Consider the following 19,808-nt stretch of genomic DNA (forward strand, 5'->3'; position numbering starts at 1 on the left):
CTTCGATGTATTGACAAGCTCGCTAAAAAAAAATGAAATCGTGATTGGGCCACACCCCATGCATGCGTCATCTGGGGGAAAAAATAATGGAGTTACACATCGACGTCAATTTTTTTTTGGCTGGCTGCCTTACACAAAGTCCGTGTCGACTGACACCAGCGCAGCCGCACCATTCCTGCGGCTGCTCAACTCCGCAAGCAGGGCCGCACACTGGCGGTAGATGCATTCGAGCGCCGACATGCGCGGTGCCTTCTCGGTGGCGACAATCGCGCACTCAACCAGCCTGGCCAGCGGCTTGCAAGCCTCTGGATCCAGCAGCGCCGAGATCGGGCTGGCCGCGGGATCGGCGTATGCCAGCAGCGAGAACGTATGCACCAAGCCCTCTCGCACAATCGGGTTCGGCGACGCGCCATAGTCGGCCTGCAGCTGCCGGCCGTAGTCGAGCAGGATGCGGACCAGACGCGCCGGCTCCAGTTTGCGCAGATTGGGGATCTGGCCATACACGGTTTTGGAGGGCGCTGCTGGTGCATTGGTAATGGCTGCCAGCGACATCAGCGAGGCCGCCTGCGTGTCATCAACGTCCATCATGCTGCCGCTGCTTGCGCTGGATAGGCTGTCGTCGCTGGGAATGCAGTCGGCAATGTGGTACCCGTTGGCGGCCCGCACCAGCTCGATGAACTGGCGGCACCGCAGCTGGAACACCAGCGATTCGTCCTTGAGCACCTGCGGATAGCTCTCCTGCAGCATTCCCAGGGCGCTGTCGATGTCAGCCCTGGCTGATGTGCTTGCAGATGGCTTTGCGGCAGTCCAGCCGCGCGCTCTGCTTACTCAGCGTCTCGAGGATCTGGGTCAGCCTGGCTGATTCCAACCCGCTCGTGTCGCCCTTGGCCTTTGCCGGCAATGTTCTCGATCAGGGCGCGGGCACTCGCATAGTACTCTTTGTGCAGCAGGTACGAGATCACCGTGCTCAGCGCAGCGTCGGCGGTCGACATTTCGCGGGGCTGCGACGCTATGCCTAGCTCTGTGTCACGCAGCTTGAGAATGTCCAGCGCGATTGTCTGCTCGGGGTCCGGCAGCATTTTTGGCCTCCAGCGGGGTTGTCTGATCGCTGGGCTTTGGTATGAGATCGCCGATCGATGTCTTGTGGATCTCGGCCAGCGCATCCTGGTGCGCCTCGCTGACGTAGCACTCGATGTCAAAGCGGAACGGCCGCTGGCCGAAATTCGCCACAATGTGCTCGCCCGCAGTGCGCATGCCGACGGCTGGGAATATCGGCTTGCTGGTGTCGACGGATTTGAAGGCGTGGCCGAGAAACAGCCCGTTGCGGGTAAAGAATATGCTGCGCTCCTTGAAGTCAATGCCACACCCGACGGTGTCGTCGGTGGTAAACCCAGGGCCGTACGCGCGGCCACTGCCGTTGCCTGAGAAGCAGTTCCCGTCGTCGCCGTGGTAGCCCCACGATCCAGGGTCCCACCCAGGCAGCCGCGTAGCCCCGTTGGTGTTATGTGACAGGCCAATGCCAATATACCCGCACTGCCCGCGGCTCCTAATGAATACCTCGTAGTAGTACACGCCGCAGCGGGCGGGGATCGGGTGGTCGGAGCGGATCATGCGCGCATCGCTGTCACCCTTGCCTGGCCCCGTGTATCTCACAGACACTCGATCAGCGCCCACAGCCAGGAAACTGGTCATTGCTGATCTGCTGCCACTGCGACGGCAGATCCGGGGGTTCCGCAGCTGCGTTTGGCGCACTGGCTCTGGGGTTGGCTGGCGACTGCACCTCTGGAGCACGCGGCGTGCTGGCGCTGAGCATGGTCCGGACCTGGTTGCCCAGCCCAAATTCATAGCCCAGCCGCAGACCAGCGACCGACGAGGCGTTGGGAACGGGCGTGCAGTAATGTGGCCACGAGTCCTGCACCAGAGACTTGAAGAACAGGTCAGGGGCCACGTGGGCCATGGCCAAGCTGTCTGCTGCTTTTGTGGTATTCCTTGGCGCATCGTCCGCCCGTCGGCTGCTAGGTTGCACAGTTCCTTGCACCGTTGGAACTGGCCAAAGGCCGTGTACTTTAGGTATTCAGGCAGGAAGGGTTTTTGGTGGGATTTCTTGCTGGCGCCATGCAGTGTGCCACCTGCTGGTCTAGATGAAGGGCCAGACCGCGATGGACTACCACTGCTCTCTGCGCCGTTCGTTGACCCATCGTCGTTGTCGTCGTCGTCATCTTCTGTGTCCGTCGTCGTCGTCATCCTCATCCTCATCCATGACATGGTCGCCAGGCTCTTGCGAATGCGCCATTTCCTCTTCAGCGTCAATGTCGTCCACATGATCATGCTCCGTTTCATGGGCACTGTTATCTTCGGCCAACTCCTCGCCATGCAGGTTCGAAGTGCTCGGGGCGCCAAGATCGATACGTGGCAGTCCAGACTGCCTCCGGCCTGGCTGGGGTCCGGGAATGACCGGGCTTGGTCGTTGCTGCTGCCGCTGCCGCTGCTGTTGCTGTTGCTGTTGCTGTTGCTGTGTGTCACGCCGCACGGACATCCAAGTCGATCCACGGCGGTTCTCCATCACCGAACGAAAGTTGTTTAGAAACTCTACGTTTGGGATGCTGCTTATCGAAGGAACCAGAGGCTGCTCGGTGATGTCGTCTGTTCTGGTGTTGGCTGTGTCTTGGCTATCTAGAGCTTGATTCCCACCGCTCATTTACAAACGGGAAATGCTGTGCTGCCAGAAAGGGGGAGGATAAGAAATAGGTGCAAAAGCGGCAAAACAATAGGGGGAGAATATATTTTGTGTAGGTGTGCCGAGAGGAGAACAAGAGGAGAGAAGAAAAAAGACAGAGAGCGTTTCGAGCCTTGTGTTTTTTTAGACAGAGTGCCAGCACGCGTTCAGAGGGAATCGCACTGTAGCACCAAGTCCTGAGAGCGCTCTAGAGCTGGTGGCAAGGTCAATCACTGCGTTTTTCTTCTCTTTTTTGGCATAAAAATTTTATATTCTTTTTTCAAAGGGGTTTGGCTTGTTCAATGCGCATACATTGGCCTTTGCTTCACAGAGAACATACAGAAAACTAAGGTACTAGAAACAAAACAAAAAGCAAGCACGCTCTCCTCTCTGGCTCCCCTTTTCCTATACCGCAAGGGGAAACGCATTACAAATATCTCCGTATTTGAGACTATAATGACTGATTCGCGCACTAGCTATGGTCGCAGCACCAGCCGTCACGAGGAGAACAGCCGGCCGCGAGGCATGGCAGCCACCGACGATGCGGCAGCAAAGGCGGCAGCAAAAGAGGAAAAGCAGCGCAAGATGCGCGAGCGGCTGGAGCAGTGGCGGAAACGCAAGGAGCAGGAGAAGCAGCAGTCTGAGCAACCCATGAGCCAAGCGTCCTCGGTAGCCGGCGATGATAGTCCGAATAGCGTGTCCATTCGTTACAGCAGCCAATTCTTTTGCATCGGACTCGAGCGAGGCAGGGTTTGAGTCGTTGCCAAGGACCAGCGGTGCCAGCACGCCACAGCCGCCACAGCCGGAGGTGCAGGAGAAGCCGGTGCAGGAGAAGCCCTTTGGAAAGACGCTTGGGCTGAAGCGCCCGGCTGGTGTGGTTGTAGCTGGCCCACCCCGGAAGTTTGGCAAGCTGGGACTAAAGCCAAAGCGGCTACTGGCGAGCTTGAACATTAAAGGCAGTGTGTTTTCAACTGACGACGATGACGCTGATAGCAGTTCCAAGGAGCAGCAGCACAAGCGCAGACCCATGATCACACTTGACCATGCTGACAATGGCAATGGCAATGACAATGGACAATGGCAATGGCACCAACAGCAGTGGCAGTCGCAATGATGCAGCGGGAGATATGGCAGAGATTGATCCGCTGGAGGCGTACATGCAGAATGTCGCGACGCAGGTGAACAATAACCAGCCCCGTGGGTCAGACGGGGATGCGGCCAGGGATCAGGTTTTGGGGGGCGACGATGATGTAGCCTATGGCGACGATGATGACGATGACGGCGCGGGCGAGGATCCCGAAGACGTGATTGCACTGGCGGCGAAGCGACTGAAGAAGAAGGACCTGGCAGCAGTGGACCACTCGAAGATGAACTACGAGCCGTTCAAAAAGGACTTTTACATCGAACCAGTAGCTCTGCGCAGCCTGACAGGCCGAGGAGGTGGACATGATGCGGGTGGACCTGGGGGGCGTCAAGATCCGTGGCATCGACTGCCCCAAGCCCGCGCAGGAGTGGTCGCATTTTGGGCTGCCAGCAGCGTGCGCAGATGTGATCAAGCACCAAGGGGTTCGAGTCGCCGACGCCAATCCAGGCGCAGGCAGTGCCGGCAATTCTGAGCGGGCGCGACGTGATCGGGGTGGCGAAGACAGGGTCAGGGGAAGACACTGGCGTTCATCCTGCCGATGCTGCGGCACATCAAGGCGCAGCGGGGGCTGGAATCGGGGGAGGGGCCGATTGGGCTGGTGATGACACCGAACGCGGGAGCTGGCAGTGCAGATCCACCGCGAATGCAAGCCGTTTCTGAAGCCGCTGGGGCTGCACGCGGTGTGCGCATACGGCGGCTCGGCAATCAAGGACCAGATCGGCGAGCTGAAGCGCGGGGCGGAGATTGTCGTGTGCACGCCCGGGCGGCTGATTGACTTGCTGTGTGCGAACTCGGGGCGGGTCACGAACCTGCACCGCGTCACGTACCTGGTGCTGGACGAGGCGGACCGCATGTTCGACATGGGGTTTGAGCCGCAGGTGACCAAGATTGTGCAGAGCGTGCGGCCGTCCCGCCAGACGGTTCTGTTTTCAGCGACGTTCCCGCGGCAGATGGAGGCGCTGGCACGCAAGATCCTTCGGCGGCCTCTGGAGATCGTCGTGGGCGGACGGTCGCTGATTCCGCCCGAGGTCGCGCAGCACGTGGAGGTGGTCGAGAGTAAAGACAAGTTTGTGCGTCTGCTGGCGATCCTGGGCGACGCCTTCAACCTGAACAAGGAGACGCTGGCGCTGGTGTTCGTGGACCGGCAGGAGGCGGCAGACGGGCTATTGCGGGACTTGATGCGGCGCGGGTACGTGTGCAATTCATTGCACGGCGGCAAGGACCAGACCGACCGCGACCAGGCGGTGGCGGACTTCAAGAACCGGGTGTTTTCGGTGCTGATTGCGACCAGCGTGGCAGCCCGCGGGCTGGATGTGCGCGGGCTGAATCTGGTGGTCAACTACGACTGCCCGAACCACATGGAGGACCTGGTGCACCGGGTGGGGAGGACGGGCCGCGCCGGAAACAAGGGCGACGCATTCACGTTCATCACGCCCTGACCAGGACCGCTACGCCAGCGAGGTGGTCAAGGCAATGAAGCTCAGTCACCTGACGCCGCCCACGCCTGTGCAGCAGCTGGCAGACCAGTTCCTGGAAAAAGTCAGGGCTGGCACTGCGCGGCACAGCAGCAAGTCCGGATTCGGCGGCAAGGGCCTGGAGAAAGCTGGACAAGGACCGCGACCTGGTCAAGAAAATCCAGAAGGTGTCGTATGGCCACGCCAGCGGAGAGGCTCTGGACGAGGACGAGGACGAGGACGAGCCGCAGCACGAGCTTGACAGTGACGGCGAGCCAATCGAGATCAAGCGCCCAGTGACTGCCGATCCGTCACCAGTAACCACTGATGGTGAGATTGTGCGACGTGCGGCCACCAAACAGCCAGCTGCACCGGAGAGCAGCAGCATATCAGCAGCGGCTGCTGCTGCCCTGCAGGCCGCGCAGGCCGCCGCACGCCGCTTCAACGTAGGCAGCAGTGCGCCCACAGCGGTCAGTGTGGTGGACCAGATCAACCAGCAGCTGGGCACAACCGAGCCGCAGCCCAAACGGGACGCAGTGGAGATAGCCTCGCAGCTGGCTAGCCTGGCGCCTGCCTGACAAGCCCAGCAGCGCCATCCCGGTGGGGGCGTATGGGTGCGAGCTGGACATCAACGACTACCACCAGAAGGCGCGCTGGCGGGCGACCAACCGCGAGACGCTGTCGAGGATCATCGAGCAGACGGGCGCTGCCATTACCACGCGCGGCGTGTTTGTGCCGCAGGGCAAGACAGGCGCCCGAGGGCGAGCGCAAGCTGTACTTGTCGATTGAGGCCGACTCGGAGCGGGCGGTCGAGCTGGCGCGCAACGAGCTCAAGCGCATCCTCACTGAGGCCACGCTGCACATCATGGAGCAGGAGGCCCGGGGTGGGTCGGGCAGGTACTCGGTGGTGTAGGTGGTGCCAACGTCACCATCACGGTAATTATGTCAGTGGAAAGGGCCCAGAGGCTTAGTGGGCACCAGTCTGTCTCTCATGACCGAGGGGCAATTAGATGCACACTGGCTGATGCATGGCGGGGAGTCCGCATGACTTGATGGCGAATAAACGGAAAGCGGACTGGGGGGAGACGAGCTTTGATGCCTGAGACAGGAGGCCTAGACTAAGGCCCAGCATATAAAGGACGCCTATGTCGCGGCCCTCTCTCCAGACGACAAGCAACAAACCTATTCTTCTTTTATCCAACCCCCCGAGCAACTATTATCCCCCTTATTCAAGTGTATTTCAAGACCTCCTCTGTATTAATAACCCTCACGATGGACCCCAGCAGCAACCTCAAGGCCGGCCACGCACCCGCGGTGTTTGCCGGCGGGCGGCGCAAGTCGCAGTCGAGCTACGTGCCGACGTTCAAGAAGCCGTCGGAGGAGAAGACGGCCAAGGATGCGCGCGACGACGAGGGCGGCCAGGAGCTGATCCGGCAGCAGGAGTTCGAGGACAAGCTGTTCCTGCAGCAGCAGGTGGTGGAGCAGCAGCAGCAGCAGCAGCGCAATGAGCAGCGCAACCACCAGTTCCACAACCGCGCGCCCAACATGACCGAGACCAGGCGGATTCGCCAGCCGGCGCGCTTCAACTCGGGCCTGCCCAAGGAGACCGTGCAGGTGATGCGCGATATGAAGTCGAGCTCGTAAATTGTTTTTTCTTGACAATATAAAAAAACATCTAGTCCGTCCGTGTGAAAAAGTACACGTAACCCTGCTCCGGCTGCGGCTCCGGCTGCTCGACAACCTTTTCGTCGTTGAACAGATGCCATTTGGCCGCGGCGCCCAGGCCGTGGCGAGCACTGGCGATGTAGTGGCCGCAGTGGACCGACGATCCCTTGTGCGAGACAAACGCAGTGAGCTCGAAATCGGATGTGACGTCATCAAGCCCCTCGCCCCCACCCGCCTGCTCCTCGGGCGCCGTCAGCAGGCGGTCCAGCGCACGCTCAGCGTCTCCCCCGGTGTCCTTCAGCGCACGCTCGACGCGGTCGCGCGCGAACCCCATGGCCATCAGCATCTCAACCGAGGCCGGGTCGGCAGCCTGTGCAGAAGCAGGCTGCTCGTCAATGTCTGGGTCGTCCATGTGCTCGAAGATCCAGTTCAGCGCAGCCTCCACATCGCCGGTGCTTTTCAGTGCCTTGATGCAGCGCACGCGCGGGAAGCCCATTGACTCGAGCTGCGCAATGTCCTGGTCGCTGGGAGCCGCCTCCTCTGCCTGCGGCTCCTCCTCCTCGTCGGGAAGCGGCTCCTCAGCCGGGCTGGAGCCCGTGGGCGCGGAACATCTCCAGGCTGATTTTGCCCAGCGGCACCTGCACCGGGATATCCAGCTTCTGCGGCACCCAGTTGACCAGCTCGAACCGCCGCGCCTGCACCGCCAGCACCTTGGGGAAGGTCTTGAAGCGCGTCGACTTTTGCGCGGTCGTCGGGCGCCGGCACTCGGGGCACCGGTAGCCGTCGACGGTCTCAGGCGCGCGCCATGCCCTCCAGGCACTCCTGCAAGGTGACCGGCGCCAGGACCGTCCGTAGTCTCACGCTTCTCCACCGGCAGCGTGACCGACGACGCCGGCTGCTCAGAGTACCGCACCTTTTTGCATGCCATGCACTGCAGGCGCTCCTCGGTAACAAAGTCAAAGACACGCGACGGATCGGGCCCACCGGTGCGCTCCATCACATTAACCTGCTTCATCAGGAACAGCCAGAACTCGAACGCGTCCTGCTGGCGCATCGACGCGAACTCGTAGTGGTCGCGGGCCACCGCCGCCTTGAACTGCGACGGTCGCTATGCCCGTCTGCACCGTCTGTCCCCGTGGCGTCCTTGTCGATGTGCGCATACTGGCCGCTCCACAGCCCGTGCGCCAGCTTATGTGTCTGGCAGGACAGGCACTGGGCCGGGCGCGGCTGCCCGCACGCCAGGAAATGGTCGGCAGCTGTCGGGAAATACCGGTCGCGGAAGGCGTCGATGGCAAACACACACTGCTAGCACCGCCGCCATGTAGCACGAGTTGCCCAGGTTGCGCAGCCCCGTCAGTCCCCGGCCCGGCCACCGGCGTCAGCTGCGCGCCATCGGCCGTGGTCATGCTGAAGTCGAACTTGAGGTTCTGCTCGAGCTGCAGCTCGGCTATGCTCTTCTCGGTCTTGAGCTGAGCCGCCACGCTGATGCCGAACTTTTGCAGGTGCTGCGCCAGCTCCGGATCCAGGCGGTTCTCGTCGCACTTGTAGCAGTACGCGTCAGCCGTGCCCTCGGGCGTGATCGTGCCCAGCTTCACCGACACTGCATGGCCCGTCTGCTGGTAATGCCCCACCGCGTGGTCGTTTCCGCCGCTGCCGTCGTACTGCCGCCGCCCACACCCGACGTGCCCGCACTCCAAGCACAGCCACAGGTTCTCTGCCTTGTCGCACAGCCCGCATTTATGCAGCGCCTCCAGGCTGAACCCCTCCAGCGGCTGCTGCTGCAGCTTGTCGAAATGCGCGCATCCCGTGACTTCCTCTGCCCACGCCTTGATCTCGCTCTGCTTGCTGGCCTCGGCTGCCCTCACCACCGCCTGCACCGCCGGCGCAATATTCTCCAGCTGCCCATCCACCTCGCTGCCGCTGCACGCCCAGCAATGCACCGTGGTCGTAAAGTCGTACTCCTCCACCTCCTCGGTGATCTCCAGCTTGGTCAGTTTCGCCGGCCGCTCGTCGCCAGAATCCGCTGCCTGCTTTTTCGTGCGCCGGATGTTCACTGCCAGGTTGTGCCCAGTCCTCAACGCATGCTGCGGCCCATGCTGCGGACAGCCGCCGTTGAAGCATGTCAGGCAGACGTTAATGCCCGCGGCCATGTCGTACGTGTCGAAGCATTGCGTGCACTCTTCTTTGTAGACGGGGGTAGTGGAGCTCGGTGGGCTCAGCTGTGCGGTTAGTACGTGCTCACAAAGCGACATGATGTTCTTTGAATTGAAAGTGAAAAGTTTATATGAGTATGAATTTTAAAAAAGAAACAAGCAGGCGAGGGGACCCCTGCTGCCTGAAAGGCGGCCTCGTCATCAAAGAAGGAGTCGCTGATCCGCGGTTCGCATTGACAGATTAGCTTAAATAGCCCCAGCTGTCGACTGGCCCGCACTTTCTTTCCTTTTCAATTTCAACCACCCTCTCCGCATTCATACTGTTCACACACCGGACGAAACCAGCGCGAACGCCTGAACACACATATGCACCCCGAGGAGGCCCTACGGACCGACTTTTCCCGGCGCTGCGAAGACGCAGCCGGCCGCGCCCACTCCACCTACCAGCACCTCGACACATGCACCACCGCGCAGCAGCTCACCGACGCATGGACCACGGCCAGCCTCCAGCGGCACCTAGTGCAGGACGAATGCGAGGACCTGATCATGGCCCACCCGGACCTGGCCAACGCCTGCCAGGCAGACAAGACGCTCTGGCGCTTACGTCTTCTACACGCCGATCAGCGAATGCCGCAAGCGCCTGCGCCTGCCCGCCGACAGCACCTGCGACGACGGCTACGCAGCCAGCATCACGTCATTGTCTGCCACCAGTGACTGGCGTCACCAGTGGTGGGCCATGACCTTGAATGCCCTGCTATGCGAGGCCGTCGGCTACATGCAGCCGCTGTTTGTATTGCAGGTCGGCGCCCACAAAGACACGTCCTTGCAGTCGGCCATCCGCTATGTGCGTGGCCAGGAGAACTAAGAGGTGCGCGCGCTTCCAAATCGCGCGTCGCCTGATGGTGTATATTGGCGATGTGTATCGGTACCAGCACCTGCATCCAGAGCGATCTGTACGTCCACGAGATGCCATTGCCAGACACTTCGACGTTTATTGCATTGGCGCGCAGTGCGTATATGTGCGCCCAGGCCATGCATTTCGACAGCGGCCGGGTGTGCGAGCAGATGGCGCTGCTGGCCATGTACGAGAACGATGCCATGGGCATGATGTTCTGGCAAATATGCGCGCTCTGCTACGCCGACCGCCTGCCGGTGCGCAACAAAAGCATGCTGCTGGCCATGCTTCTGCCCGGCCGCTCTGCCGACCGCCCGCCGTCGGTCGAGCAGCTGGTCATGGAGCTCGCATACGCAATTCTGTGTACATCCGAATCCCACATGAAGACACAGTACGAAGCATTGCAACTGGCGCTGCAAGCGGACACTGCCGGATGCGGTCTGGGAGGACGGCTACCGTGCCAGCATTATCATGGCGGGCCTGCTCACATGGGTGGTCAATGCTCCGGCGCTGGAGGGCACAGCGCACCAACTACCTGGCCGTGATCCAGCATATTGCCGCGCTCCTCTTACACAAGCAGCTAGCCTATGTCCCGCAGGCAGTGGCCAGTGGCGAGTCCGCCATCTACGCGCTCATGAGTCCTGGCTGTGTGGGCCGACATCTGGCGCTCTGGCCCGTACCTCGAGACCGCCCTGGCAGCACCAGGTTTCCCGAGCCTTCAGCCCAGCCTCGAATCCCTGTTTGCGCAGCTCGTGCGTCTGACGCGCACGCACACCCCCGATATCCAGCTGTCGCGCTACCGCCGTTCTGGCGACCGACAATGCGACGCGCCCTGCTGCCCAGCGATGTCACACTGCTCGGCTGGACCACCCTGCAGGCCGCTCCAGCGCGACCTCAACTACGAGGAGATCCTGGACCTACCAGTCATGCATTTGTCGGCCAAGCTGCCCGTGGTGTTTACGGGCAAGTCCAAGCCTGGCGCCCGCACAAACGCCAGCGTCTCGAGCTACGCCAGCAGCGACATCGAGAACCTGCCGCTGTGGGCCCACGACACATTATCGGTAGCCCTGGCCCGCACCCAAACAACATTGCTGGCGTTTGCGCGTCGCGCCGTCCTGCCATTCCTTACCTGGGACACCGACGGCGACCTGGCCGTGGAGAGCGCGCAGGTGCGCGAGCAGCGGCAGCGGCAGATAACCCAGGCCATCGAGGACAAACGGCTTAATGAAGGGCTGCGGGCAAAGCATGCCGAGCTGCGCCGCGCCTCGACGCCCATTCGCGCCCACTCCCCGGTCCTGGTGCCGGACTTTGACTCCTGGTGCTTCCACTTGCCGGCCCTGCGCGGCTGGCTGCGCACCCACCACTCCACCCTGGTGTTTTGCATGGCGGTGCTGGAGCTGATCGACCAGGCGAAGCGCGATTCGTGTATCGGATACCGTGCGCGCGCCGTCTCGCAGTTCATTGACAGCACCAGGACCTGGGAGAACTCGTCGGTGATCCTGCAGGCTCCGCGCCAGCAGCTCGATAACTGGCCGTGCTCGGCCCTGTATATGCTGAGTGACGACCCCATGGATGAGGATGAGGGCAGGCCCGATGTCGAGGAGGTGCCTGAGGCCCATCGTGGCGTCCTGTCTTGTGCCCTGTATTTTGCTCATGTCGTGGAGCCGGCTCGCGGGGCGGTTTTGGTTACTGACGATGAGGAGCTGGCGTTTTATGCCGCGTGGTTTGGCATCGATTGTATGTCACCAATGGGGCAGCCTAGATTACACTAGCCGTAGTATAAAAATACATGTACATCACCCTAATTGCAGTATATGCTAGACACAAGGTGTCTAGTTCTCTAGCGATCTGGGAACTACACTTGGCTCTCAAGATCGCCATTTTCCTGAGTATTATTGCTGTGAGCCTGGTGAAAGACATATTAGCCACTGCCTAGCACGAGTGGATACCCATTTAACCTCGTTTTTTGGCTGCTTTTCTGCAAGTTTAATATATAGCGTACCAAACGGCCATCCGGATAGAACGCTTGCAGGCGATATTCCTGCCATTCATGTAGTTCACGCTAGACCACTGGGCTTGAGAACATCACATCCGACAAACGGATAGTTCAAAACATAACTAAATACTGCATGTAGCTGCTGGTACGTACTACATGTGGCGCCAATTGTTAAAAATGCCCAGCAACTTTCAGCTCTCCAAAAGCTGTAACGCTAAACGGAACCAGTAGACACCAGTGTTTTTACTGGATGACTGTTCTTTGCCCAAGGCTGACCGAACCGCCATGAGCTAAACATGTATTTCAAGAAATAACCCCAACATAGAAAAGGAGCTAGCAAGAGCGCATTGTCGTGCCTCTCAGTATACCCGACGCCATCACGCACTGACGATTATTCCTAGGAAAGCGCTATGGAGAAGCGAGCAAAAACGTGATGTTAGAACTGTCACATTACACCACACACCATGACACACACATTGTTGGATATTCAGCACTTGTCAGTCCTTTGTAGCGTAAGACCAACAGAAACACCTTCAAAGGCGTTTTGTAGACAAGGTCAGGCCGCTCCCTTGGTATGAACAATATAGCAATTTCCAGGTATTACCCCACCAATTTCACCAACCGTGGTTTGATAACATATTCGAGTATTCTGGGAAAGTACCCCAGAGTCGGACTCCTATAAATTATGCTTACTCTGACCACAAACCCAATACCCCGTACCTCTCTTTGCTCAGCATTTCGAAATGAAGCTCTCTTCACTCTCGCGTGTTGATCCGCTGTTCGCACTCTTCGGCACTGTTGCTTCAGCAACCGTGAAACTAACCGACAGCGAATAGGAGTGTGCCAGGAAGGGTTGGAATAACAATATATTCCATTGACACTGACTTGGACGATATTTATAACCAAAGCGGCACTACAAGCGAACAGAAAAAGACTATAGATGCACTTCTTGCTTATGTGGGTCCATATGATGAAGGATATTAAATAACAGACCCTGCAAAATTAGAGGTAGAGCCTGTACTTGGTTTGTTTAGCGGTTCACAGCGCGATAAATATTTCAGTGGCTGCAAGATTAGGAGAGGGTAAATATTCAAATAAAGTTGACTGGGTCATTTCGCACTGGTATACAAGCATGCTGGGTCAAGGAAGGATGGCTTATAAAACGTTCAGTGATGTGAGCTTGTATGTATAAAGTGCTTGCAGATCTGCATTGTGATGTTTCTTCGCTAGGCATCTACCACGGCGATACACAGTGTATAGTGCATTATATGTGGTGACTCCAGAGTGTCGACACGTTCCGATACAACCGTGACTTTGGCCAAGCACACATGTTTGGGCTCAAGAAGGCTAGCCGCTCTCCCTCTTCTTCTCATTTCAATATCTGATTCCATTCTTTTTATATACAGCCCGTGGCCACGTTTAATCTCCAAAACTAGCAATATGTACTAACAGGGATGCTAATGTCTAAATGCTTTCAATTGACTGACTATTGGCATAGACTGGGGCCATTTCCCTGTGCTTGGTACATCACGGGCACGGCTTTCATATGAAAATTGCCGGTTTCCATTCCAAGAAGGCACCAAGCGTAAACAAGATTGCCATTTTTTCGTCCATGTACCACCACAATAGGCTAAAAATTTTTGTCCTGCGTCGTGGATCAATCGGCATTTTCAGACGATGCTTGGTAACGGCATGCTGCGCTGGACTGCCGTTGTGCTAGCAACCAGATCAGCTGGCCTGCGGCTCTGTGTAAAATAGTCGTCATAGACCTTTGCGGTTTTGGGCAAGCTGGTAGCAAGGTCATGGCTGGTACTGTCCAGCTGCTCGCTTTCTGAGGGATCGCCTCGATGGCTGCTCCGATCCATGTGAAACTGCTGCATGTCTCCACTCTGCGCTTCCGGTCCTGCACTGAGTCTCACAGTGTCTGCGACTGGGATGCTCTGGTCGGCAATGCTCTGGTCGGCAATGCCCTGGTCGGCAATGCCCTCGTCGGTATCGCTCATTGAGTCATGCGGGGTCACCGACGCGCGGATATCCTCCAGGAGCGACAGAGCCAGGGCCGACGACGGCGCCAGCAGCGCAATAGAGGGGTCGACGCGGCGCAAATTGGCATAAATCTTCATGTTGACGTCGGGAACGTCGATGCTACACAGCTCGCGGAACAGCCGCTGGCTCTGCTGCAGGATAAAGGTCGAGTCGCGCTTTCCGTGGATCAGCAGCACGTTGCGCGCAAACAGCTCAGGCGGGATAAACATGGTGCGGCGCCGCAGACTCCGGACAATGGCCGCCGGTGACCACGCCTCTTCGAGCTCCCGCCGCCCGCCAAAGGTCTTCCAGGCAGCCGATAGATTCTCAATGCACCGCTCCTTCTCGTACCGCCGCTGGGCTGCGATGTCAAAGACGCCCGAGACCAGAATCAGGCCCGCCACTGGGCGCGGGATGCGACGTATGGTCCGAAGCCAGTTGCGTAGCGCCTGGTCCGAGGCCCGCGAGCCTAGCAGCTGAGCATCGCTGGCCATCCGGTCGGCCTGCGCATACCACGTCTTCAGCGGCACCACCAGGCTGTACATGGTGCACAGGTGGGCGCCAGCACCGTAGCCGAGCAGATGCACGCGGTTCGGGTCGCCGCCAAAGTTGACTGCATTTTCAAACACCCACTGCACGCACTGGTGGAAGTCGCCCATGATCTCCTCCAAGCTTGCCCCGGTGCTACCAACCTTGGGCAGCACCACAAACATGCCGTCGCCGCACAGCGTCTGGGCCATGGGCCGGTACAGGCGCGCGCGCTTTGTCTTTGACCACCGGTAGCCGGGGAAAATCACCAGGACAGGGAACTTGTCGGCCTCCTGCTTGTCGCCCTGCGAGCTCTGCTGCTGCTGCTGCGTGGCAATTGGCACAAACAAGTCTAGCCGGTGCCGCGCCTGCGGGCCGTACTTGATATCACGCACTGCTGTGTCCTGCACACGCTCGGTCCGTGTGAGCTTTGCTGCCAAGTATGCAATGATGATAGCTACAGTCGGTCCGCCCAGCCCGTCCAGCATACCAGACCATAGCGCCCGGCTGCACCGATATACTCGCCGCGGGTGCCACGGGAGCACCTGCAGCAGGTTCCGCCGTGCTCGCGGGTCGTGTGTCCATGTGTATAGCCAGACAATCCCATATACTGTCAGTGTGAGGGGAATAGCAAATGGCAGCATCATCAGCAGCGTGCTGGCGATGAAGCCGTACCATACAACGTCGCGCCAGGCCCACATTTCGAAAAAAATAAAAAAAAGCCGTTTTGGTAAGATAATACAAGAGAAGAGCGGGATGTCTAAAGAATACAATGAATAGTAGAATGAACAGGTGCGAGAGGGGCTTTGACTACAGCGATTTTACGGTCTATTAAAAAACGATGAGAGAAACGGGAAAGAGAGCGAGGCAAAGTCAAGGCTGCAGCCGCTGCTGGGCAGGCAGCAAAATATACACGCTCCCCCGGTTGCCAGAAAAGGGAAAGCGAAGTGCAGGAGGATCTTCATTGGCAGGCAGGAGAAAGCTCGTCCTGCTGCGCGACCCCGTGACACTCGCTCCGCAGACCCGTTCACGCGGATCTAATTAGCTCGGTGATGACGCTACGCACCCGTCGAGCCTGGCCAGCTGGGCTGCTTATGCATGCGTATGTGGGGTAAATGCATTTCCGGGCTTGGAGCTGGTTTTTCTGCCATCCTGTCGCAGCGATGGGCTTCCGGAAAGCGCAAGGGTGACATCTTGCCAGCCCACTTGACCCGGTTTCTGATATCGCAGAGCCCAGAGCCTGGCTTCTCAGTGGCAAAACAACCGCAGCGAGACCGCCTGGTTCCCCCCACGGCGCAGCGATGGATACTCAGCCACTGGCACTGGCGCTCTCGGGAACAGGGGCTCCGGTGAGTGCGTGACGTTTCCAGTGGCAGTTTAGCTGGAATGGGAAATCCAGCCTCCCCCTCTCTTATCACATTGCCAGCAACGGGCAGTCTCTGCGGTCCCTGGGTCAGGTTTATCATTTCTTTCCTGCACGTAGAGCGCATCCCGGACTAGGTTGCTCTGCACTGGCTCCCCGCCAGCCAAAGAGAGCGAGCGACGGTCGCTCCAACTTCCCACGGTGGGCGTCAGCATCTATCTGTCTGCACTCACGTGGTGCCGTCCAGTTGTGTTACTGTGCACGGCATGCGTCGCCCGCAGCGCCTCTGACGCTTTATTGCCGCTGAACTGCAGAGGCGTGCGAAGGCTATACCGCTAATTGTAATGGGCGGGCAAGCCCAGGTGTGGGAACGTTTCCAATAAAGCGCCTATTTCCGAATTCTTTCGCTGTGTCAAAACCAGCACCATGCTGCTTCGCTCTGGCGCTGCAGAAAGTATAAAAGGCGGCTGCTTTTCTGCGAGGCTGCTATGTCGCCAGACATGCACTAGCTTTTCCACACCCCTATATTTTTACAGCTTCCCACACGTTGTGCACCCCCTGTAAAACTCTATCAAGACTTTTTTTTACCTGTATCTGCAACCTGCCACTTCCGCTTTTAGGCTGTATACTACACTGCAATTGGGTTTATCCAAATATGTCGCTGGCATATCTTATTTCGTCATCGCGTAGCCTGCCGCGGCAGCATCTGCGTCGGCTCATCAACACCTCGTCCAAGTCGCTGCTGGCCTCGCAGACCACGCCCTTGGCGCATACCCCGCGCGGCATGGTCCTGGGCATCCGCCGCGAGGACAAGAACCGGTGGGAGCGGCGCGCAGCCCTGACACCTGACCACGTGCAGAGGCTGATCCGCGAAACCGGCGTCCAGGTGCTGGTGCAGCCCTCCAACACGCGCATCTTCAACAACTCGTCGTTCGAAAAGGCGGGGGCTATTATCGAGGAGGACCTGAGCAAGGCCGACGTTATCCTGGGCATCAAGGAGGTGCCCATCGACAAGCTGATCAGTGACAAGACATACCTGGTGTTTTCGCACACGCACAAGGGCCAGTCATACAATCTGTCCAGCCTGCAGGCGTTTCTGGACAAGAACCTGCGTGTGATCGACTACGAGCTGATGGTCGACCAGGAGTCGAAGCGCCGGCTGGTGCTGTTTGGCAAGCACGCCGGGTACGCCGGCATGATCGATGGGCTGCATGGGCTCGGCCAGCGGCTGCTGGCGCTCGGCTACAACTCGCCATTCATCCACATGGGCCAGGCGCATGTGTACCCGAACCTCGAGTGCGTGCACACCAAGCTCCGCCATGTCGGCAACATCATCACCGACCAGGGTCTTCCTGAGGCATTTGCGCCTATGGTGTTTACGTTCACGGGTGCCGGAAACGTGACCCAGGGTGCGCGTGACATCTTCGACAAGCTCCCACACGACAACGTGACTGTCGACGAGCTGCCCTTCATTGCCAAGGACCGGTACAACGACCGGTACAAAAACCGCCTGCTGGCTCTGCAGGTCGGCGCCCAGGACTACGTCGAGCGCATCAATGGCGGCAAGTACGTGCGTGACGAGTACCGCGAGTTCCCAGAGCGCTACCGCTCGGTGTTTGCTGAGAAGATTGCGCCATACACGACCATGCTGGTCAATGGCATCTACTGGGAGAGCAAGTACCCGCGTCTGATGACGACGCAGGACCTGGCCAAGATCCAGAAGCAGCGCGAGATGCGGAACCGCATGCTGGCCATTGCCGACATCAGCTGCGATATCGGCGGCAGTCTCGAATTTATGAGCCATGCGTCGACCATCGATAGCCCGTTCTTCTATGTCGACGCTGTCAACAACATCGAGCACAAGGACATCGAGAAGCCCGGTGTCCAGATCAACTCGATCGATAACCTGCCCACCGAGCTGCCGTTCGAGGCCAGCCAGCATTTCGGCGACTCGCTGTATCCGTACGCCAAGGCTCTGGTAAGTAACTACAACGATATGCATGCAACGGAAGAAACAAGAGACATGCTGCTGACATGAGCAAATTCTATAGGCTATCGGTGATCTGGCGCACCCGGTGCTCAAAAACGCAGTCATCTGCGAGAACGGGCAGCTTGCTGCTCCGCACAAACACCTGGAGAAGCTTCTTCAGAACAAACCGCAGATCCGTGTGGGCAGCGACAGACGCAAGCGTGTGCTGCTGGCCGGCTCAGGCATGGTCAGCCAGCCGCTCGTCGACTACCTGGCGCGCAGCAGGGACACAGACATTACGATAGGTACGCACCCGTAAACAGCTCTACAATATCATCGCTGGCAATACCCTACGTAACATCAGCCATCAACCACCACATGCCTTTCCACTATACTAACAGTTTTCTCGCGTCTCTTCACTCCATGTCTGTCGATATGATGTGAAGTCATCTAAAAATACATACCGAAAAATATCCTTTCGCATCGGTCCGATATTCTAGCCAGCAACAATCTGGACGAGGCCCGCAAACTTGCCCACCAGTTCCCCGATGCCTCGGCCACGCTGCTGGATCTCAACGACAACACGCAGCTGGACAGGCTGGTCAAAGACCACGACGTCCTTGTCAGCCTGGTGCCCGCTCCCTTGCACCCACAGCTGGCAGACTGCGCGATCCGGCATGGCAAGCACATGGTGACGGCCAGCTACATCTCGCCTGAAATGCAGAAGCTCGACGAACGCGCTCGCGCATCCAATGTCACAGTCCTGAACGAGATTGGCCTGGACCCTGGAATCGACCACTGCAGCGCAATGAAGATTATCGACGAGGCGAAAGCCGCCAACGGCACCGTCAAGTCGTTCATCTCGTGGTGCGGAGGGCTGACTGCCCCCGAGGACAGCGGCAACCAGCTGGGCTACAAGTTCTCGTGGTCGCCGCGCGGTGTCATGACTGCCGGGCTCAATGCCGCCAAGTTCAAGGTTAACGGGCAGCCAAAGGACATTGTTTCGGGCGACCTGTTCCGGAGCCGGTTCGCCAATGTTCCGCTTCTGCCCGGATTTGCATTCGAGGGTCTGGCGAACCGCGACAGCCTGCAGTACGCCGACATCTATGGACTCGACCTCAGCAAGATGGACACCATGTTCCGCGGCACGCTGCGGTTCCAGGGCTACTCGGAGCTGCTCGACTGCTTCCTCAGGCTCGGACTTCTGGACCTCAGCAGCTCCAGCCAGGTCGACGTAGAGAGCAGATTCGCATTCCTTGCAGCAGGTACTTGGCTGCTCTGGTGCCGGGTCAATGGAGGCTATCGTCGACGCCATCTCGCGCAAGCTCGGTGTGTCTGCTGCTGACCCGCTGATCGGCCGACTGCTTCTCTCGCTTGAAGAGCTGGGCATGCTGCCCGGCCAGCAGAGCGAGCCCCTGCATGCGCCCACTGCCCTGGACGCCCTATCCGCTGTCCTGCAAAAGTCGCTTGTGTACAGACCAGGGCGAGCGCGATCTTGTGTGCCTGCACCACGAGTTCGGCATCGAGCACAGCAGCGGCCAATACGAGGTGCGCAACTCGTCCCTGGTGGTCTACGGCAACGCCGAGTCCGGTGTCACGGCCATGGCACGTACGGTTGGTGTGCCTGCAGCCATCGCCACGCGGCTGCTGCTGGAGGGCAAGGTCACGCAGCGCGGCACCATCCGCCCAACCATCCCAGAGATTTATAACCCGCTGCTGGAGCGTCTGGAAAAGACTGGTGTTGTGTTCAACGAGCACTCGCGACAGGGCATTCACAACTCGCTGCAGCGCAGGATGGCTTGGTAACCATGATATACACTCAGTGAGCTAATAAAGGGGAACATGGTATCCGTAGGGGATGTGGGAAGGAAAGCGTATGTTATCGAAATATATAGGGGAA

At 58.8% G+C, this 19,808-nt stretch overlaps 8 protein-coding genes across 8 annotated transcripts; 4 read left to right on the forward strand and 4 right to left on the reverse strand.

Annotated features, from left to right (window-relative positions):
* Window positions 1-129: 129 nt before the first annotated feature.
* Window positions 130-1,692, reverse strand: DL89DRAFT_258589 (SPRY-domain-containing protein; the record flags this gene model as incomplete). The annotated part of the gene is made up of 2 exons (XM_040885624.1): window positions 130-820; window positions 1,031-1,692. The coding sequence occupies 2 exons, from the start codon at window positions 1,690-1,692 to the stop codon at window positions 130-132; spliced, it is 1,353 nt and encodes a 450-aa protein (XP_040742524.1).
* Window positions 1,693-2,215: 523 nt separating this feature from the next.
* On the reverse strand, window positions 2,216-2,839 carry DL89DRAFT_318592 (uncharacterized protein; the record flags this gene model as incomplete). Its single annotated transcript, XM_040891108.1, has 1 exon — window positions 2,216-2,839. Exon 1 carries the CDS (start codon window positions 2,696-2,698, stop codon window positions 2,216-2,218), a length of 483 nt encoding a protein of 160 aa, XP_040742525.1. The 5' UTR covers window positions 2,699-2,839.
* A 12-nt stretch (window positions 2,840-2,851) lies between these two features.
* Window positions 2,852-6,720, forward strand: DL89DRAFT_268518 (P-loop containing nucleoside triphosphate hydrolase protein). The gene is given in 11 exon segments (XM_040887948.1): window positions 2,852-3,414; window positions 3,458-3,679; window positions 3,813-4,125; window positions 4,148-4,282; window positions 4,308-4,352; window positions 4,372-4,458; window positions 4,481-5,283; window positions 5,318-5,431; window positions 5,460-5,850; window positions 5,897-6,046; window positions 6,066-6,720. 11 exon segments carry the CDS (start codon window positions 3,173-3,175, stop codon window positions 6,225-6,227), a joined length of 2,664 nt encoding a protein of 887 aa, XP_040742526.1. The 5' UTR covers window positions 2,852-3,172; the 3' UTR covers window positions 6,228-6,720.
* DL89DRAFT_293944 (uncharacterized protein) lies at window positions 6,587-6,958 on the forward strand (the record flags this gene model as incomplete). Its single annotated transcript, XM_040890445.1, has 1 exon — window positions 6,587-6,958. The coding sequence occupies one exon, from the start codon at window positions 6,587-6,589 to the stop codon at window positions 6,956-6,958; it is 372 nt and encodes a 123-aa protein (XP_040742527.1).
* Window positions 6,959-6,989: 31 nt separating this feature from the next.
* DL89DRAFT_293945 (ubiquitinyl hydrolase) lies at window positions 6,990-9,231 on the reverse strand (the record flags this gene model as incomplete). Its single annotated transcript, XM_040890446.1, has 6 exons — window positions 6,990-7,556; window positions 7,618-7,770; window positions 7,800-8,075; window positions 8,104-8,122; window positions 8,154-8,284; window positions 8,353-9,231. 6 exons carry the CDS (start codon window positions 9,229-9,231, stop codon window positions 6,990-6,992), a joined length of 2,025 nt encoding a protein of 674 aa, XP_040742528.1.
* Window positions 9,232-9,447: 216 nt separating this feature from the next.
* DL89DRAFT_284814 (uncharacterized protein) lies at window positions 9,448-11,963 on the forward strand (the record flags this gene model as incomplete). The annotated part of the gene is made up of 6 exons (XM_040889799.1): window positions 9,448-9,825; window positions 9,860-9,976; window positions 10,078-10,522; window positions 10,578-10,779; window positions 10,905-11,764; window positions 11,839-11,963. The coding sequence occupies exons 1-6, from the start codon at window positions 9,499-9,501 to the stop codon at window positions 11,961-11,963; spliced, it is 2,076 nt and encodes a 691-aa protein (XP_040742529.1). The 5' UTR covers window positions 9,448-9,498.
* A 1,467-nt stretch (window positions 11,964-13,430) lies between these two features.
* DL89DRAFT_183257 (alpha/beta-hydrolase) lies at window positions 13,431-15,456 on the reverse strand. The gene has a single exon (XM_040883925.1). It carries the CDS (start codon window positions 15,275-15,277, stop codon window positions 13,694-13,696), a length of 1,584 nt encoding a protein of 527 aa, XP_040742530.1. The 5' UTR covers window positions 15,278-15,456; the 3' UTR covers window positions 13,431-13,693.
* Window positions 15,457-16,594: 1,138 nt separating this feature from the next.
* DL89DRAFT_258595 (Saccharopine dehydrogenase) lies at window positions 16,595-19,714 on the forward strand (the record flags this gene model as incomplete). The annotated part of the gene is made up of 4 exons (XM_040885625.1): window positions 16,595-17,917; window positions 17,991-18,213; window positions 18,409-19,237; window positions 19,315-19,714. The coding sequence occupies 4 exons, from the start codon at window positions 16,595-16,597 to the stop codon at window positions 19,712-19,714; spliced, it is 2,775 nt and encodes a 924-aa protein (XP_040742531.1).
* Window positions 19,715-19,808: the final 94 nt, after the last annotated feature.

Source organism: Linderina pennispora, assembly GCF_002104995.1.
Source record: "Linderina pennispora strain ATCC 12442 chromosome Unknown DL89scaffold_9, whole genome shotgun sequence".
NCBI lineage: Eukaryota > Fungi > Kickxellomycota > Kickxellomycetes > Kickxellales > Kickxellaceae > Linderina > Linderina pennispora.